The sequence below is a fragment of the Vigna radiata genome, chromosome 5 (assembly GCF_000741045.1).
Source record: "Vigna radiata var. radiata cultivar VC1973A chromosome 5, Vradiata_ver6, whole genome shotgun sequence".
In the NCBI taxonomy this organism is placed as follows: domain Eukaryota; kingdom Viridiplantae; phylum Streptophyta; class Magnoliopsida; order Fabales; family Fabaceae; genus Vigna; species Vigna radiata.
This window is the reverse complement of record NC_028355.1, coordinates 31,116,113-31,137,063: the sequence shown is the minus strand read 5'-3', so window position 1 is coordinate 31,137,063 and position 20,951 is coordinate 31,116,113. Positions and strand designations below refer to the sequence as shown.

The 20,951-nt window shown below is 28.0% G+C and overlaps 1 protein-coding gene across 2 annotated transcripts; it reads left to right on the top strand.

The window, feature by feature from the left end:
- Positions 1 to 14,607: 14,607 nt before the first annotated feature.
- LOC106761605 (boron transporter 4) lies at positions 14,608 to 19,243 on the top strand. 2 transcript variants are annotated; one of them, XM_014645172.2, is made up of 14 exons: positions 14,608 to 14,847; positions 15,371 to 15,487; positions 15,570 to 15,652; positions 16,184 to 16,376; positions 16,451 to 16,589; positions 16,692 to 16,857; positions 16,938 to 17,104; positions 17,181 to 17,354; positions 17,446 to 17,541; positions 17,622 to 17,738; positions 17,836 to 18,158; positions 18,262 to 18,541; positions 18,637 to 18,762; positions 18,874 to 19,243. In XM_014645172.2, exons 2-14 carry the CDS (start codon positions 15,384 to 15,386, stop codon positions 18,943 to 18,945), a joined length of 2,040 nt encoding a protein of 679 aa, XP_014500658.1. In that variant the 5' UTR covers positions 14,608 to 14,847; positions 15,371 to 15,383; the 3' UTR covers positions 18,946 to 19,243. The 2 variants fall into 2 exon arrangements, with proteins under 2 accessions (XP_014500658.1, XP_022637122.1); XM_022781401.1 differs by lacking the exon at positions 14,608 to 14,847 and having other exon boundaries at positions 15,267 to 15,487.
- The last annotated feature ends 1,708 nt before the right edge of the window (positions 19,244 to 20,951 follow it).

The following is a 20,951-nucleotide window of genomic DNA, read 5'->3' as shown; positions in this document are numbered from 1 at the left end:
AAAAGGGTTACATATTATAAATGATCAGGTTTAGAATTTAAAACAAGAGTAAACTGAGATTGTTGAGTTTCAAAAAGAAATATCCCTGCAAGCTGGTTTTCACATTATAAATGATGCAATGATACACGACACAAACTACTTTTCATTATTTGATACGTAATGGAAATTAATTTTCCTAAACTGATAAATTTGTTTTTTGTACTTCAGTAAAAAATCATAATTAATTCCTCTTCTTTAAGTTTCTTAATTTTAGAAATATAATGAATTTAATTCTTTTAATCAAAATTTATCAATTTTAAAACACAAAAAATACAATAGAACAAGGGAAAACAAGCAACTCTATTCATTCCGTTCCCCATTTCTGTTTTTGTTATGAATATTCAGAAGCTTGTTAAAAATTATTAATCATCTCTTTTCATGAAAAACCATATTAATTGTGAGATTAAAAAATACAATAGAACGTATTAAAAAAACATTTTTAATAAAAAATAATTTTTTTTGTCTTCTTTAAGAAAACAGCCATAACCATTAAATATTTATGGCCAGTGTCGTATTATTATTATTATGGTCCTAAAGTTTTCGAAAAGAATCGCAGATTGATTTTGATCCCAACCAGTCTTTCTCGATGATCATTAAACAGATGCAGTTGCATATTCTGTCACTATTTATTGCCACCAACTTGCATAACACAGTCAATAAGACCCTTTCATCAATTTCAGGGTTTATCAGGCCACGTTGGTTCTTCCACAGCACACATTTTCAGAACCATCTTCATCACACATTCTCTAATTTAATTCCAATGTTTTCAATTCACTTTTCATGTTCAACAAAAGAAATCTGAACTTTCGGAATATTCATAGTCAACCTCGTTTTTTTGTTAATTTGGACTGTCCGAAAGTGACAAAAGTTGGCGAGTGGTAGGTAGTAAACCTCTGACTACAGCCATTTTCTGTTTGTTCATATTTCCAAATTAGTGTACAAAATTCAATAAGTTTGATTTTGATACATGTTCACGTCTCAGCCAATAAAACTGCTCTATGGTTTACTTAATCTCTTCCGTGAAAATCTTTAAAAATACAATTATTATTGATTAATGTATCAAGAGAGTCGGACGGTTATCCCCAGACGATAGTGAACAACATCAAGACCGACAGGTTACAGTCAGCAGGCAAATTTTAGGCTACGATTAAGATAAAACATTGATTATAGATGATTGGGTAATGAAAACTATAAATACAAGTCAAAATAAGAGGTAGGTACTCTCATTTACTGTGCATTTATTATTGTATTCAGATTACCGTATAGACAATTATTAATTTTGACATTGAAGGATCTTTGACAGATACCTCTGCGAACGATGGACAGAAGATTGGAGAAAAAGACGGTGACTAAACAAAACTTTGAAGAAATTGTGAATGGCTTAAGTGACTCGATCTTATAACCGAAATAGTTAGAATTATAGGTATAAGTTTTTAGATAAAAATTAAAAAAGTAAAATAACATATAAAGATGAAAACCATTAATTCATTGTTATAAAGTTTTGAATATAGAATTCTATTTATTCGTTATATGATTGAATTCAGATTTTGTTAGGATTATATTTGTCGGTCGATAAATTTAATTAGTGATGTGAAAACTATATTAGATCTGTGTATAAATTCCACCGTAAGCTTAAATTCGTGATATAATAAAGTGAAGACACACCACTTTGTCTTACGTGTTAACTTATACTAATTAAAGGATGATACGTTATTTACCAAACGAGAGTGTGATGTCAAAAAGTGGGTCACAACAGCCGAATGTTAGGTTCATTCTTACTTCCTTATATGCATTCAAAACAACTTTTTCTTTTCTTTCTTTTTTTCGCTTTCTTACAAAACTGTATTTAACTTTCTTTTTTTGCCAATAATGTTCGTGTTGTTAAAAATGTCATTTCCAGTTTCAGAGGAATGTGTTATTGAAGTTATTAGAATAAACTTTTCCTAGTTTATAAATTAGTCGTGTTAATTTTTTTAAAAATATTCTTACACTCAATTACTCAATTTTTCATTCTTAGTTCATGTGTTATTTTCAATTTTTTAAAATAACGAAATTATATATGTAAAATATGATTACAATTAAAAAATTATTTTGAATAAATTTTTATAAAACTAATATTTATATATTCTTTAAGAATAATATAATAGAAGAAAATATAAATTAACTTTCGGAGAAATCAAAACCATGTAAGTTTGATTTTGATACTTTCACACGTCTCAATCAATGAAAACTGTTCTATGGTTTCCTCAATCCCTTCAATCAAAATCCTTAAAAATATAACTATTATTATGATTATTATTTATTTATGTTATTTACTTTTATGGAATGTGAATTTGGTGATATAATATAGGAAAAAGTCTATTTAACAATTTTTTTTTGACAATTTTTTGACAACACATATTTATGATTGGTCCGTTTCAAATATTTTTTTAAACATAAATTTAAACAGACCAATAAAATAATAACATCTGTCCTGTTGTCAAAAAGTTGTTAAAAGAAAGTTGTTAAAATATTATATATTATTATCCTGTAATAATAAAGTGAAGACACACCATTTATATACCTCTTTCTCTTACGCTAACTTATACTAATTAAGGAATCATACGTTATTTACCAAAAGACGGTATGATGCCATAAAGTCGGTCACACAAGCCTAATGTTAGCTTCATTCTTACTTCATACGCATTCAAAACAACTTTTTTTTTTTTTTCACTTTTTGCAATGAACAAAATGTTTCTAATGTTAAAAGAAAAAAGTTATTTTAACATTTTTTTACAATACATAATTGATAATTTATGATTAATCTGTTTTAAATATTTTTTAAAAATAAATTCATATAAACTAATAAAATAGTGATACAAATTATATTATTAAAATTTTATTAACATATAACGATCCTGGTTAAAAATATCATTTCGAATTCTAGAAGCATGTGTTATTGAAGTTGTTAGAATCAACTTTTCCTACTTTATGAATTACTCGTGTTAATTTTTTCAAAAATATTATTATACTTAAGTCATTTATAATAATTCAAAATTGATTTGTATTTTTTAGATGAAATTGGACCATATATAATTATTAAAATAATAGTGCATTTTTAATTATTTTTTAGTTTTTTTTTTCACTCAAAAATTATGTTTAATTTTTCTTTCTCATAACGTAAAATTTATCTAAAATTCATTTTTTGTAATGTAAAAATATTTATGAAATTTAGAAATAAATATTTATTATAGTTTGTTTAGAAACGTAACAAACGCATAAGAGTTTATTACTTTACCTTTTGAATTCATTTAGCTAAAGGTCCAATACTAAACGTCGTTATACTATATAAATTATATTACTCAATAATATATATTTTATTAGAAGCATTATATTGATCAAATCTTAATTTTCTTAGGTTATAATCCCGCAAATTAAATATATATTTTCTTATATTATTAATATTATTTATATATGTGTATGTAGGTATATATATGTATATATATAAATATATAAGTAGAAAACAAGATAATTTAAGCCATTTAAATAAATGAAAAAAATCAATATTATAAAAATATGGTATAATCACTACATCTCTATAATATATTTGTTAAACTTTATTTCGAGACAGAATAAGTTAATTATATCTCAAATTTATTTGAACAAATTCCGTAAACATAAAAAAGAACATATGTAAAGATAATTGATCTTTTGGGGGATTCATCTTTGAGTCACAATGTAAGGAAGGGTATTTTATTTAAAAAAGATATCCATGTAAACTTGTTAAATTAATCTATTTTATAGAATTTGGTCCTAACTTTATATAGGTTTTGGGATTAAAGAATTTTATAGGATTAAAAAAAATCTTTTATTTAAGAAGTTTATAGAATCAAATATCAATTTAAGAGTTTTTTTTAACAGATTGTTTTTTTTAATAATATTTAGAAAATTTTATAATTAAATTAATATTTTTGTCTAATTGATTATATAACTTAATATTTACTAGTAATCAAATTATGTAATTGTCTTAATTTATAATTTTTTTAATTTTATAAAACTATATATTTTTATTCAATTTTGATATACACGAAAATGTTTGTTATATTAATATTATTTTATAAAAATAATAATTTATTTTATTTTTCTGTGAATGATTGTTTTGAGAAAAAAATGTTTTTTATTTAAACAGAAAAACATTTATTATATTTCAGATGTTAAAACTAAAAATAAATTAAAAGTTTATTTATATATAATATTTTTAAATAGTTTATCAAATTGATAAAAACTTTCACAACATGAAAGAATTTAAAGGAAATGTGTTTTTTCAATTGTAGCCATGTATAAGTAATTTTTGGACTTATAAAAAATACTTTAAATAGTATTTTTCTTTCAAAATTACCTTATTTTTAAGCTTCATCAAACTTAACATGTATTATATTTTTAACTTTTCAAAAATAATTATGTAAATGAAATACGATTATAATTACAAAATATATGAAGTTAAATTTTAAACCATCTTTTCATGATTAGTATTTCTTTTACTAATAATTTTATTTTAGTTACTTAAATTAAAAAATACTCAAGAAAAAATACCAATAATTAGATAGCAGTGATCCATTTATCAGATACATGATGCCTAATCCGTCTCATCAACAAACAAATAACTAAATAACTATATCTATTACTAGTAAGTATCCGTTAAAAATAGGTTTAAATCTTTAATTGGTCTCCATGTTAGGAGAGAATTTTCAGTTTAGTACCCACTTCTAAAAATGTATATATTGGATCCTCATGTTTTACAATTTGTGTCAATTTAGTGAATTAATGACACTTCAAACAAGTTTGTAACAGCAATTGGAAGGTGTCCAAACACGTTCAAACAGTTAATAAACATGCTGCAACTCAAAATGACTTGTCCACTTGCAATTTTCAAGTCAAATTGATGGTTCAAAGAGACTAAATTGACACAAATTACAAAACATGGGACCCAATGTATACACTGTTAAAAGCGGGTACTAAACTGAAAATTCTCTCTTAACATGGAGACCAATTAAAGACTTAAGCCTTAAAAATATTAATTTAGTATCATCATATATTTTATCTATGAAGAGATTTTTTTTTTTTTGCCGTGCATTCTTCTATCTATAATATTAAGAAGCCCTATATATGATAGGTTTAAATGATACTTAATTTTCTAAGTATAAGATGGTCCTGAGTTAATTTTGTTATGTGCTCGTAAGTTATTAAATAGTAATTTATTTGCCTAAAGTATCTAAAAAATATCTTCGTATTACCTTTTCTTTATCTTGTTTATAATGTAGCTTTAATATATAATAATAGCAATATTAATTATCCATTTTCTTCATTAAATATCTTGTTTTTATCGAAATTCTGAACCTGAATATTTTGATATAAGTGATCAAATTTGAGTGGATTTAAGAATTTTGATATATATTCCTAAATATTGTTGATTTGTTTATGATTATACAGAAGTATATTTTGATTTAAACGTTTTTTTAGAATATAAACATAAGAAAATTAACCATATTAATATTATATTTATTTTAAAGTAAAGTTATTTATTAAATTAATTAAAAAATTAATAATTTAATGGATGATTTTATAATTTGTTTTAAAGAATTAAATAAGATAGTGAATGCTTGAATTTAGAAGGTATATAATTCAAGAGGTTAATGTAATGTTAGTCTAGCATCAATTCTAACGATATCTCATTTAATTTTACAATCTCAAATTTTTATGTTTGTTCATTTTATGCAATTTTCTAAATTTGAAATCAAATACTATCATTAGTAAATTGATTTTGATAAACAAAACTGATTAAATAAGATGATTCAAATTTCCTTAAAAGAGATACTCTTACTTATTCATGTATTACTTATAATGAGTTAATACATTTACCAAAAACATATTAATAATCATATACACTTATATTATAGAATTATAATATTATATAATCCAATCCACTTCATACAATAATATATATTATTATGTGTTATATAAGGCTGAATGACTTCAATAGAAAAAGTTTAAGAAACATATCCAAACACATCTTGAAAATCTGAAATTATAATGAAATGATAATAAACAAGGTTATGTATTCATAATATCAAATAATTAATTAAATAAATTAGGCAAACAATTAAAATTTTTGTTGGACTTTCGGTAAACATCAAAATCGCATTTTAAAAATTCAACAGTTTTGTTAAAACATCAAAATCAGTATAAGTATATTTTATAAACTCAACAAACTTTAGTGAATCTTCATCAATAACATTGATTTATTATAAATACAGATATGATGGGAGAAAAGACAAGATAATATTTTTTTAGAGATTTATACAACTCTTAATAACTCTTACAATTCGCAATATAATTAGATATAAAAGATATTTTATAAACTTTTAAAATAAAATTTAAATAAAATTAAAAAAATGTAAAATATATTAAAAATTAAATTAAATATAAATTAAAATTTAATTTTAATTAAATTTAACCTAATAAAATATAAATTAATTTTAATTTTAATTAAATTAAATTTAATAAAATATAAATTTTATTTTATTTTTTGAGAATAATAGATATTAAAATATCTATTAACTATTACTTACAAATAATAAATATTGTGAGTACAAACTATTTATTGATATACCAATGAGTATTATTAATTTTAAATATGAGTTTAAGTCTTATATTTAAATAAAAAAAAAATAGAATATTATATAAAGGTGAAAATTTATGTGTTAAGATTTAAAATAAAAAATTGTAAAAATTCGTTATCTTAAATTTTTAAATGAAGAGTGAAATATAAATATTTCTGCCTTATCAAATTGCTAATTAGGAAGAAGAAGAATAATATTCCTAATATTGAATAGTTTAATATAAAATATATTATTAAAGGAAACGCAACTTTGTTTGATAACTTTGAATTGTACCATTTATTTTAAAAAGCGTATATACTAAAATACTAATTAACTTAATTAATTTGATCTCTACTCTATATAATTATATTCATAGATTTAAATGATAGTGTGGGGTTGTTTATGTTTTGAACATTTATTTTTTAGGCATATATAGCCTATACGTAATGTCCAAATTTTATGGTTTTTCTTATGCGAGTCGTGCCAGAAGTGAAAAACACGTATAATTTTGGATAACGATATTTAGACAATATTTTTTTGACAACATTTGAATATCATTTACGTGTCATTTTGTGATTGGTCCATAGTGGTGTTTATGATTATTATTATTGATTGTGGAGTAATTTTGGACCAATCACAGAATGACACGTAGATGATATTCAAATATTGTCAAAAAATTGTTATCTAAGTATCATTATCCATTAATTTTAATGTTCTCAACTCATCCAAAATCAAAATATACTTTAGAAATATAATGACATTTAAATATGAATTGAAATTTAATATTAAATAAAAATATTGAAAAAAGTTAAATGACATATTTCCTAGCGTCGAATTTGACTGAAGACTTTCTTGAAGTCTTTGACATGTTCCTCGATCAATCAACTTCTCATTATTCGACTTCTCACCATCATATCATTTACATACATGTTCATACACTTGTCAATATAATGGTGGAAGACTACGTAACCTCCTGGTAAGTTTCTTTACTTAAGTCTTCATGACCTTTCTTTTCTTCTCTCTCAACTTTCTATTCTTCTGCACCATCGGGCATGCGTCCTTAAACAAGGCAAGCTTATGGAACATCACGCTTGTGTTAATGCTCGACATGTCTACTATGGTCAAGGCGAACAGGTCGTTGGTGGCCTTTAATGTTTTCTCTAAAGCTCTTTCGTGATCTCGGCATAAGGAACTATTAACATTTGTGACTTGACTTTCCTTCTTTCCTAGGCCCAAGGGTTTAAGGTTGCCTTGCGGCTCCATTCGGTCTTCTATGTTCATCATTGGATCTAGGTTGGCCATCACCACTGTTGATCTCCTGGTCTTCCTAGGTCAAACACAAGGTTCAACTTTTAATCCCACTAGGTACACTCTTGAGCAATCTTCTAGTTCGCATGGACCGTTATATAAGGTGTTTGCCTCCACCAGCAGGTACCTCACCCTTAACTCTTTCACATTGCGTTTGATCCCCAATTTGGTCCTCAGATCCACAAAGCTATGTGTATTCACCCGTTCATCGGCGAAACCCATTATCTGTTCTTTATATGGCATGATCAGATCTTCTAAAAGGTTCATCTTCTAGAAAGTTTTGGTCGGGAGTTGTTCTCCTTGTCACCTCCACCAATTGGCTTCTTACCCTCTTTCTTCTTGCCATTCGTTGTCGCGACCCTATTGTTTCTTTTTATGGAATTCCCGCATGTCCTCCACCTATATGAACTTTGTCGCTCGCTCTTACAACTCATCCACCGTCTTTGGTGGCCTCATGCAAAGGTTATCTGTGAACGGTCTAGCTCTCAAGGTCATTGAGATATCGTGCAGGAAAAATTTCTGGCTCATATCTTTGATCTGCCACACAATTTTATTGTAACAATCCATGAAAGCTCTCAAGGACTCGTCCTTCTCCTGCTTGATGCTCACCAAGGCTAGGGGGTCAGGTTTTGGACCCTGTTGGCCGCATATTGCTAATCAAACAGGATACAGATGGTGGATAATCAATTAATTTGGGTGATAGAATGTGAAACCATGCTAATGCCTCCCCCTTTAGAGATAAGGAGAAGGCCCTATGCCACACGGGGTCACTCGTTGTGTAGAAGGCTATCATATTGATGAACATTCTCAAATGCTTGTCTGGGCCAGTTGACCCATCCAATTCTCAAACTTCGGGGCGCCCACCGCTCAAGCATGGGTGCCTCTATGATGGTTGGGGTGAACGGTATAAGATGAGTTGTGTGAACCATCTGTATCATGGGAGTTCCTTTACTTGCTCTCGTGCTCTGTTCTTGGACCGTCTTGGTTGGTTCCTTCATCTGCTTGTTTATGTTTGATGGACCAGGACTGCCCCTCACCGAATGTTGTGTTGTTTGTTCTTGGAATGAGACCGCGTTCTTGGCCCTCAACATCGCTAACTCCGCTTCGTGCCTCCTCTACATCTCTTGTATATGACATTGCATCTCTTTGATTAACTCAATGGGATTTTGTTGTTCGCCTGACTCTCCTAATGCTACTATGTTCATATTTTTAGTGGTCACCATTGGGTTGTATTTTTATTTTCTTAAGTTCCACGGTAGGCACCAAAATGTTTTTATTATGGGGTTGAAGTTATCTGTTTTATTGTGTGATGTATGTTTTAACGTCCAACTCTTAGTCTTTATCACCATTCGTCTTCGATACTCGTTTACCCAAACTGAAAGATTATCCGTAAAAGGTACTCAAATGTCAAAGTCAGTGATTATTATATAATTATAGCATATATTGAACGCAATCATTTACCTCCTTATTTGAATCCTGTATTTATAATTTTCGGAATGACTTTTGGATTAATAACAACCTAATTACGGTCTAATTAATGATAATCACACTTTATTCTAAATTCATTAATATCAATAACGATTTCATGATAATTTAATAGTTCGGTTTGTAATGTAATGTACAGTCTATCACATAACTACGACCATGTGATATACAAATATTTTTTCTTCTCTAATTTGTTAACTCGGAAAGACAATAATAATATTCCTTTAATCTTAAATAGTTTAATATAAAATATATTTTATTAAAGCAAACTAACTTCTTTTTGATAACTTTGAATTGTACCATTTATTTCAAAAAAAAAAAGTATATACTAAAATACTAATTAACTTAATTAATTGGATCTTTACTATATATAATTATATTCATAGATTTAAATGATAGTGTGGGTGGTTTATATTTTGTACATTTATTTTTCAGGCATATACGTAACCATTAATGACGCGTGTCCAAATTTTGTGGATTATAGCTACACTTTTTCTGTGCAAGACGTGGCAGAACTGAAAAACTCTATTGCGTTGGACTTTTGTGTTTTATTGCTAACTCGCACTATAGAATTTTAATACTCTCAAATGGTCAAAGAATCAAAATGTCCTTTAGACATCATCAAGAGAAAATGTCATTTAAATATGAATTGAAATTTTTACATTAAATAAAAATATAAAAAAAAAAGTTAAATGACACATCCAGAAAAAAATTTCACAAACATATAATGTCAAATATTAGTTATATATACAACTCACATTTTCCCTTAATTTGATTTGTTTGTGTCTAGTTGATATTCATGTATAACATTCTAAATTAGAAGAAATGTTTCACTAATTTTAATCTTATATAAATTGTTGTAACTACGTGATACATAGATTTAAACATATAATAGTGATCACCACTAAATAAAAATTCACTGAATTATTTTGACACACATACATAAATCTAGAACCTCGTATGTTGCAAAATATTAAACTAATTAAAAAATAGAACTAAAAAAATGAAGTTAATTACTCTTTTTTTAGATTATGATAGGTTTTTAAAAAGATAATGATTTTTATAAAATCAAATTCGATTTAAATAAAATATTCTTATAATCAAACTTTTTATAAATAAAATAACATAATGTCACTTATCCTTTTATCCTTTTACAATTAAATTTTTATGAATAAAATAACTTAATTTCATCTTTAAAACAATTATTATTCTTAAATTATTTTATAGGTTTGACATTAAAACATCTTACTGTTTGCTGTTAATTTCTTCATTTATATTAATGCTAATAAAACATATAATTAATTAAAAAACAAAAGAAAAACAACAGGGTTGCTTAGCATAATCCAATAATGAAAGGTGAACACAATAATCATTGTGCTATATCAATACAAAATCAATTTCTTTTCTTCAAAACTGATAATGGGAATACAGAGTGCAACCATTTATAATTATTTTCTTCCCTAACAGTAAGAGAAAGTTGGAAATGTGACAGTAACATGCTGCATCAAATAGCACTACCAACTCTTCTTTTCAATAAGCTTGAAATAATTATAATCTACTTTAGTTACGTTTGAAAGCTGTTCTACCCTTACCAAAAGAACACACAGAAATATTACATCAACCAATAAAAAAATTATCCTAAAAGACTATAAAACAAAGAAGATTCAGTATCATTTAGGTTTTGTTCACTTGAGTAGATTTGGAGAAGAATAATTGCGAGGATTTAAAGATAATTTTTTTTGTTATTTATTGAATAGATTTGAAAACAAGTGATGGTAGATTTGGATGTAAAATTTGTGAGAATTAATATAAGATTTAATTTATATGAAAGATAAAAAAAAATTATTTATAAATTCATTCTCACTTACCTCCAAATCTTTAAATAAACAACAAAAATAATTTATCATTAAATCCTTTCAACTACTCTCCTTCAAATCCACTTAAGTAAACAAGATCTTAAATAAGAGTTTTTAGAAAATGAGATTAATACGACTAGATTAAGTTTAACATAATATATATATATATATGGGGTTTGTTAACACGCGTACGCTTGTTTTTCAGTTGATACGTTTTAACAATGTGTACCGGATTATAGAAGACAAAAATACCCTCATTTATTATGTATTCTAAGTTTTGTCAAGGATATTTAAATAATTTTCATTCTCAAAACTAAAAAAAAAAAGAAACCCCCAAACCCTTACTCTCCTCCGTCATTCTTCTCAACCCTTTCTCTTTCATCTCTCTCACTCCAACATTTTCTCTCTGTCATCCCTATTGTCCCAATTGAAAAAAAAAAATCAAAAACCCTTGTCTAATCCTTGTCATTTTCCCTTTACACAAAGTGTTTCTTTTTCCTTTCTCTATTGGTATGGAATACATGATTACATGATGTAAGATTACAACCTAGAATTAAAAGAATTGTACTCTTAGGGAGCTCTTCTATACATATTTCTTTAATTTCCTTATGTCCCTTTTTTATCACTGAATCAACTTCTACATGTGTTTAGATTAAACTTTAACCACTGTGCAAGAAAAAGAACAATAAAATCATTTTTTACCTTTGAGATTTGGAAAGAGTAACGTAAAATGACAAAGTTTATATTCATTTTACACACATTAATAAATATAAAATGATTATAAAAGAGTAAACTTTTTCAATTTTTAAAAAAATATCTCTGATTCAAATTACCACCACCATCTTCAATTGAGTTGAGATGAAAAAAAAAATGTTGGAGTGATGACAGAGAAAATGTTGAGATGAGAGAGAAAATATCTCTGATGACAAAGGGTTTTTGATTTTTTTTTTTCAATTGGACAATAGTAGGGATGACAGAGAAAATGTTGGACTAAGAGAGATGACAGAGAAAATGTTGGAGTGAGAGAGATGAAAGAGAAAGGGTTGAGAGGAATGAGGGAGGTGAGTAAGGGTTTGGGGAGTTTCTTTTTTTTTTTTAGTTTTGATAATGAAAATTATTTAAATATCCTTGACCTTAAAACTTAGAATCCATGATAAACGAGGGTATTTTTATCTACTATAATCCGCTACACATTGTTAAAACGTACCAACTAAAAAACAGGCGTACGCGTGTTAACAAACCCCTATATATATATATATATATATATATATATATATATATATAATAATAATAATAATAAAAATAAAAAGAATTAATAATAAATAAATATAAAAAATTTATACATGTCAAAAAATATATATATTTTTTTAAATCTTATGTGCAACTGAGTTTACCTCTACAATATATAAGGTAATTTCTCTGATCTAAAACTTTACATCTCATGAACTCGTAATTAAATAAGATGTGTTTAAAAGTGAAAAAAAAAGAGGAAAATCTTCCAAATATTGTCATACATATATAAAAAAGAGTAGATTTTGTTTTAAAGGAAAACCTGTTTAAATTAAATTGACTTTTTATTTCTAAATTTGGTATGAAATATTATTATATGTTATATTTAATTATCGTAATTAAGGTGTGGGTCTCAAAAGTCAGCATTCTAACTAAAAATTAATTAAATCATTAAATCCTAAATAAATTTTGTATAATGCAGTAATCAATTTATTATGTTTTATAAAATATTTTTATAAGTATACTATATATTCTGTTTGGTATGCTGATTTCATAATAGCTTAGAATAAATTATAATCATAATGTTTTCAACGACCAATTTGATTTCTTAATTTTTTTAAAAAAACAAGCTTATTTCTTTAAGCTTTTAAAATAGTTTAAAATGATCTTTTGTCGATTATTAACGAACTTTTTTTCTAGAAGATTTTAAATTTTAAAACACACAACTAGATCAAATAATTAAAAAAATAAAATGAATAAAATATGAAAAGTAAAAAAAACATATAAATAAGGAATAAGAAACAATACATCAATACACCTTCATTTTTCCTATTTTCAATCTTTAACTTATTTGTTATAATTAACTGATCATATATTTGCACTTTTAAATATTTTTTTAGTAATCTATAAATTTTTAAATATATATACAATTCTTATATTGTCAACCAATAAAAGATCATAAAAATTGTACCATTTCAATTAATTATTAAAAAGTTAATAAAACTTTCATAGTTGGTTTAATTAATGAAATAACAAATTAGGAGTGATGATTCTTACAAAAATTTAGTTATGGGCTTGAATAGAAAAAGAAAGCTATCCTTACATAAATGCAACAATTGTTCAAAACATTAATGAATTAATTTGTAATTTTATACAATAGTAGTATTTTTCAGAAAGAAAACAGAGAGACATTTATATTCAACACATTCTCCAACAAAAATTTAATAGTGTGTTCTTGGTTTTCTCTCCCCTTCAACCTAAAATTTCTTCATTCACGTCAAAATTGTAAACAGTGATAATGTTTTGAATGCATATAAATTTTTTTACATTTATTTAATATTTTTTTTATTTTTTTAAAATACAAAAATTCAATTTTTATAACTATTTTATTTTTATAATATATTAAATAAATATAAATGTACCAAATTTTACTCTTACTTAATTATAAAAGAATAATGACATTTTGACAATATTTTAACATTAAGTATCACTTCATCGAAAATAGAAATTTTAAGAAAAATTGTAAGGGAATAAGAATCCATTTCTTTTTCTTTTTTATTCCCTTGATTTTCTTAAAATAAGAATACGGGAATAATTCAAATATTTGTTTGATTGAAAGAGTATTTTCAATTTCTATAAGATACATAGAATACATTACAGTATATATATATCAATATATACAAAAATGCGCTTTTTTCATTTACAACAAAATGGTTCGAATTCGAAATAGAAAAAGAAAAGGTTTGACAGAAACGGTTCGTAAAAATATTTATAGAGTACACTCCTTCATGGTGGTGTTTGTGATTGTTATTATTAATTGTGGAGTAATTTTAGACCAATGAAATAATACGTAAATAATGTTAAAATGTTGTCAAAGTATCATTATCTGTTACAAAATATAAGAGAATAATATACCTTTACATTTATTTAACTTATATTAAAAAATAAAATAATTATAAAAAAGAAGTAAAGTTTTACAATTTAACAAAAATAAAAAATAAAAATTAATACCAAATAAATATAAAAAAATTTCGTGTCAAAATAACTCATTCTTTTTGCAAAATGCTTTCAGAAATGTAAAGAGTAATTTTTTTGACAGTGAGACCAGGTAGGATTTTTTGGCTTTGAACAACGTGCTATTTCTCTCTCTGTTTCATTACTCATCAGCGTAATAAAAGCATCAAAGCTCAACAGAAGAGCCAATTCAAATCCTATTTTTGCTCTTCTCCTCGTGGCCACCTTAACATTTCCGCGCGCCTACGTAGAGTATCATCTTTCTTCTTCTTCCTTCTGTGAGCGATTCTGCATTCAGTATTAACAACATATCATACATTTATACATTAGTTTTTAATCTGCATGTATCATATCTTTTGGTTATTCAATCGTTTTGGTTCGTTTATATATTGATTCTGCATCTACTGTGATGAATTTGGTTTTCTTTTTGTATTGTTGGAATTCTGATTTCTCGTTTAACTGTTTTTTTTTTTCTTGTCTTTATCACCAGCTCCGTTGTTTCGTGTTTGTGTTATTAATATCCCTTTTGTTATGGTTTCTTGTTGATCGAACAGCACTTCCAGAAACTGAAAGTAAATTGCGTCTGTGAAGTCATTCATTTCCGTCTTTTTTCTGTTTTTTCATTTCTTTTGAGTGTTCTAGTAATGGTGCATGTGCCTTGTTTCGAGTCAAATTTGTTAGTGAAAAAAGCCAAAGCCAATGGCGAAAAACTTAGGCGTGTATATGTGATTGTATATTCGTGTTATGTTTTCTATGTCCTTGGGTTCTTAAGAATTTTTTAATGAGTATGAGTCATCACAGTGTGGGTGCAGACATGGAAAGCTTGAAAGCACCTTTTAAAGGTGTTAAAAAGGACCTTCGTGGCAGAGCGGTGTTCTATGAAGATGATTGGAGAACTGGTCTTTACTCAGGAATTGGGTAAGTTTCTTATATATCAGATCTTCATTAAGCAGATTTTTAAACAATAATACTCTTTAACGAAAACTCTCTTTATTGACAGAATCTTGGCCCCAACTACCTATATTTTCTTTGCTTCTGCTCTTCCCGTTATTGCCTTTGGCGAGCAGCTAAGTAGAGACACAGGTTATTTTTTTTTTTTTTTTTTTTATCTTCTTCTCTTGTCCTGTTTGTCTTAACATATATGTGTAAATCAAAGATGGCAACACATATCGTTTATAGAAGGATTAACTTGTCAAATACTTCTCTTAGGATTTGTATTCTCCACGAATTTGCATTTTAGAAAAATGTTTTAGTATAAGAAAATCAAAATTGTAATTTTCTAACGGTTCCTCTAAAGAATGAATCTACATGAATAAATCTCATGATATTATATACAAATGCTCTTGATTTTATTTTGAAGTATTTTAGCAAGGTACATCTTAGTTTATATGAAAGTTAAAATGACAACTTCTTATAGTGAGTGTGTTTCATACATTAACACAAGCTTTTTGAACCCCTCACGCTTTTTACTACAAGAGTGAGCATGAGAAGAAATGGTTTTAAGTTAAATTTATGAATGAAAAATTAGAGATTAGTTCTTCTGTCTCACTCTATACTCTCTTTATAAGTGAAAAACTTGACACAGAGATTGAACAAGATGTTGTTTGTATACAGATGGAAGCTTGAGCACTGTAGAAACACTGGCTTCTACAGCTATTTGCGGAATCATACACTCTATTTTGGGTGGCCAGCCTCTCTTAATCGTAGGAGTTGCTGAACCCACTATCATTATGTACACCTATTTGTACAACTTTGCCAAAGATAAGGATTCCTTGGGACGAGAACTCTTTTTAGCTTGGGCAGGATGGTAAGGAAAACATTTTCTATATGATCCAACTTCGTTGTGCAATCAATGTCTAATTTATATAATTAACGTCCCAGGGTTTGTGTATGGACTGCTCTCTTGCTATTTCTTCTAGCAATATTCAATGCTGGAAATATCATCAACAGATTTACAAGGATTGCGGGTGAGCTTTTTGGCATGTTGATCACTGTCTTGTTCATTCAAGAGGCTATAAAGGTCAGTTTTTGGTATATTAGTCTAGGTATCAAATATCAAATTAGACATGATTTGGCATAGGACATGGGAAAATTACTTTGACACAAGCTTTTGCAAGTTCAGGGAATTGTAAGTGAGTTTAATGTTCCTAAAGAGGGAGACCCAACATCGGAAAAGTACCATTTTCATTGGCTGTATGCAAATGGATTGATGGGCATTATATTCACCTTTGGCCTTCTCTATACGTCTTTAAAGAGTAGAAGAGCAAGGTCATGGTTATATGGCACAGGTTTGTTAAGTGAATTTCAAGTGATTTGAACCATAGTATGGTTGGAGTGGCGAATCTGACATAGTTTGTTTATTGAACAGGGTGGTTTAGAAGTTTCATTGCAGACTATGGGGTACCTTTCATGGTGGTGGTGTGGACAGCACTATCATTCATAGTACCAAGTAAAGTGCCTTCTGGAGTTCCCAGAAGGCTCACCTCTCCTCTTGTTTGGGAGCCTACATCTTTACATCACTGGACAGTAATCAAAGTAATCCGTAATGCATATAGTCAAAGCATTTCTTACTTTAGTAGTTTGGTCATTACTTATACAATATCTTCTGCAGGATATGGGGAAGGTTTCTCCGTCATATATTTTTGCTGCTTTTATTCCTGCCATAATGATAGCGGGGCTTTACTTCTTTGACCATAGTGTTGCTTCCCAGATGGCACAACAGAAGGAATTCAATCTCAAGAAACCTTCTGCATACCACTATGACATATTGTTGCTAGGACTAACGGTATATATCTCTCTTGTGCTTGATTGTTTAATGGTCATTTATAGTAGTGATCCTAGGGGAATTGATGATTTTCTTTGGATAAAAATTTCAGACTTTGCTTTGTGGATTAATTGGCTTACCACCTTCAAATGGAGTTCTTCCTCAATCTCCTATGCATACCAAGAGCCTGGCTGTTCTCAAGAAACAGGTGGATAGGATAATTGAGTGTTAGTAACTATCATAGCTGAATTGAATATTTGATATGGTGATTTTCTTTTTCAATGACAGATGATCCGGAGAAAGATGGTTAAAAGTGCTAAGGAAAGCATAAGTCTTAAAGCTAGTAATTCTGAAATTTATGGAAAAATGCAAGCAGTGTTTATAGAAATGGATGACTGTCCAGATGTAAGCATATAAGCCTTTAATCCTCTTGCTCATGTTCAATTATGACAATTGATACATGGCTAAGTTTTCTTCTAATCATGAATTTGATTGCTTGCAGAATCATTTAGTGGACAAAGAACTAGAGGATTTGAAAGAGGTTGTCTTAAACGGTGAAGACAAAGGACATGACAAAAAGAGTAACTTTGATCCTGAAAAACACATTGATGCATATTTGCCTGTGAGAGTAAAGGAGCAGAGAGTGAGCAATCTCTTACAATCAATCTTTGTTGGAGCATCAGTCTTTGGCATGCCTGCCATAAAAAAGATACCAACTTCAGTTCTGTGGGGATATTTTGCTTACATGGCCATTGATAGTCTTCCAGGAAATCAATTTTGGGAAAGGATCTTACTCCTTTTTGTAACACCTAGTAGGTGGCACAAGTAAGTACAAGTTACTATTCTTTCAACAATTTTATTAAAGCATGAGACTTCCACTGTCAATATTTACTACTTCTAACACCAACCTTTAATATAATCTTCGCAGGTTGTTGGAGGGGGATCATGCTTCCTATGTCGAGTCAGTACCTTACAGATACATAGTATTGTTCACACTCTTCCAATGTGTGTATTTCTTGGTTTGCTTTGGAGTGACATGGATTCCCATAGCTGGAATACTGTTCCCCTTGCCTTTCTTTTTCCTGATCACATTGAGGCAGCATATACTCCCCAAGCTGTTCAAGTCTCACCATCTTAGGGAACTGGATGCAGCTGAATACGAAGAAATAATTGCTGCTCCAGGACTAACATTCAATAGGTCTTTCAGGGTACGATGCCATACTTTATATGTTATCACCATTTCGTCTTTTCTTTAAATTGCACTCCAATGTGGGGTACGAAAGAGCTTGTTTACTTTTAACAGGAGGGAGAATCACCCAGAGTTGGATCAGTGGAAATAGTTGATGCTGAAATATTAGATGAGTTAACTACAAATAGAGGGGAGTTGAAGGTTAGAAATGTCAGCTTTAGTGAGGAAAGAAATCGCCAGGTGACAGCAATTCCACTGATACTCATTTGAATTCAACTGTTTGTTTAGCATTTTTTGTGCTTTCTCTCACTTGAATGTTTTTGTGTTTGTTTGAATGTTGAGGATTTACAGGTGTACCCTGATGGAACCGGATCTCCAGAAAAATTGTTAGGGACGAAAGGTGATGAATTGAATCCTACATGATAAGTGTACAATGCCTGCAGAAGGGATCTGACATTCATGCACGTCTACTCTACAAGAAAAACAGACTGTGATACCAATATATTGATTAAGATGAAGTTTTATAATCTAGAAAATTTGAAGCTGCCTCTAGTAGGAGGCTAAGCATTCATAGGTCCAATAACTCTATTTTAGCACTTAGTTTTTAGTCTTTTTCCTATAGTTGCTTAGATACTCTCTGTGTGTGCTTGCTGTCATAGTATAAAGTGGACTTTTAAATATAAACGTAAAATGTAAAATGAAGTTTATATCTGAATTTTATTAGGCAGCAATTACAGTAGACTTATATATCATAGTTGTATTTTTAATCAAGATAATGTAAGAATTACAAAACAGGTAAGTCCGTTTTGATCTGATGGTCAAGAACAGATTGGATTGAATTAAGCTGTCAGAAGAAAATAAATTAAAAATTCTAATCCATTTGATCAAAGAACAGATTAACAGATTGGTCTGCTAATATTCAAATAATATATCATTCAGAAGATATAATTTAATATTTATTTGTATATATTCTCGAGAAAGGATGTAGTTTATACCAGAAAAATTGTTTTCATGATTTTTAAATATTTCCACAGAACACCAAAACCTTCAAATTTTTACAAATGTAAAAATCTACAATCTGTATTCAAAAACTATCTTAATCCAACCCAGTCTCCTATTTCTTCAATCGATCTACTTATAAAATGAGAGAGAGATTAAGCATAATGAATAAATTACTCAAAACAAAATTATGTTATTTGCCACCAAATATGACCATGAACAAGATTAGCAGACCATTAATATTTGATTACAGATATACTTCAAAGAAAAGAAAGGATAAGGAACATACAATTATCACATTCTCAAAAAAATAAATTTTTGGTTGGTGAAATTCTAAAAGAAAATACAATTCCATCATAGTCATATTGCATAACTACGTTAACTTACATTTCATATAATCATTAATAGTTACAAACAGTTTTGAATCGTTAACCAATGCAAATTTCAAATCAGTTCCAATAAGATCACTACTCATCCTTAATTAGTAGAAACTTGACATATTTTGACCATACAAAATTATATGAAAATGATTTACAAATATATATATATATATATATATATATATATATATATATATATATATATATATATATATATATACACGTGCTTGGTAGATTTGATTATACGTCAAGCGGAATCGGTTTCCTCTCCTTCATCTTCAATCCTGTAAGACTCTTAAAAATTGAGTATTAGATGTAGAATCCTCTACCAGGGTGGTTGAGTTTGTTTATATTACTGTCAGAATATCAAGAATTAAGAGACTAATACTATATTACTAGTATAAAAGTAAGGGTGATTACTTTCTATTTTCTATATATATCAGATAATCATTTTTCTATATGTCTAGTATAATAGTATCATCCTTTCATTACTTCATTCTGTTCTTGAAATCATAAATCCTATAATTTCACTAGTCATTTGCATGCAGTAAATTACATTTTAAAATCATAGTCTGTATTTACTTTTCAAATATCTATTCATAGCTTGTTTTAAACCTTGGAGCCACTTATTTGAGCAATATCTACGGGATTTCTAGGCAATCTTAAAGCCTTCAGAGTTGTCTCCAGCTTCTTCTTTTCTACTTGTTTCCAGTCTCACCCCTTACTTGGACAATAAAGCCATTAATCTGTTATAGCATTAGTACAAAAAAATTAGAACTTTTTGTATTAANCAATCAAAATGATAGTTTACTGGAAAACTAAATTTACTTTGGTGTACCTAACCTTAAGCCAGCAGTGTTAGAAAATCTGAAATTGATTGGTGGATTGTGTAGTTATATGCATTAAAGTTTACATGCCAACTTTTAACTTTATTGGATTTTGTAAGGTTTATAATCTGAATTTTACTCCACTCTACCTATTGAAACATAATTTGATGAGTTACTAACTTCATGAACTATGGAATTGACAGTTAATTACTCACCTCCATAT

Bases quoted from the DNA above. Each gene is read 5' to 3' on its own strand.
- LOC106761605 (XM_022781401.1), top strand. From the start codon at position 15,351: ATGAGTATGAGTCATCACAGTGTGGGTGCAGACATGGAAAGCTTGAAA. The intron at 17,542-17,621 runs GTGGATAGGATA...TTTCAATGACAG, and splicing joins TGGCTGTTCTCAAGAAACAG to ATGATCCGGAGAAAGATGGT. The intron at 18,159-18,261 runs GTAAGTACAAGT...TAATCTTCGCAG, and splicing joins ACACCTAGTAGGTGGCACAA to GTTGTTGGAGGGGGATCATG.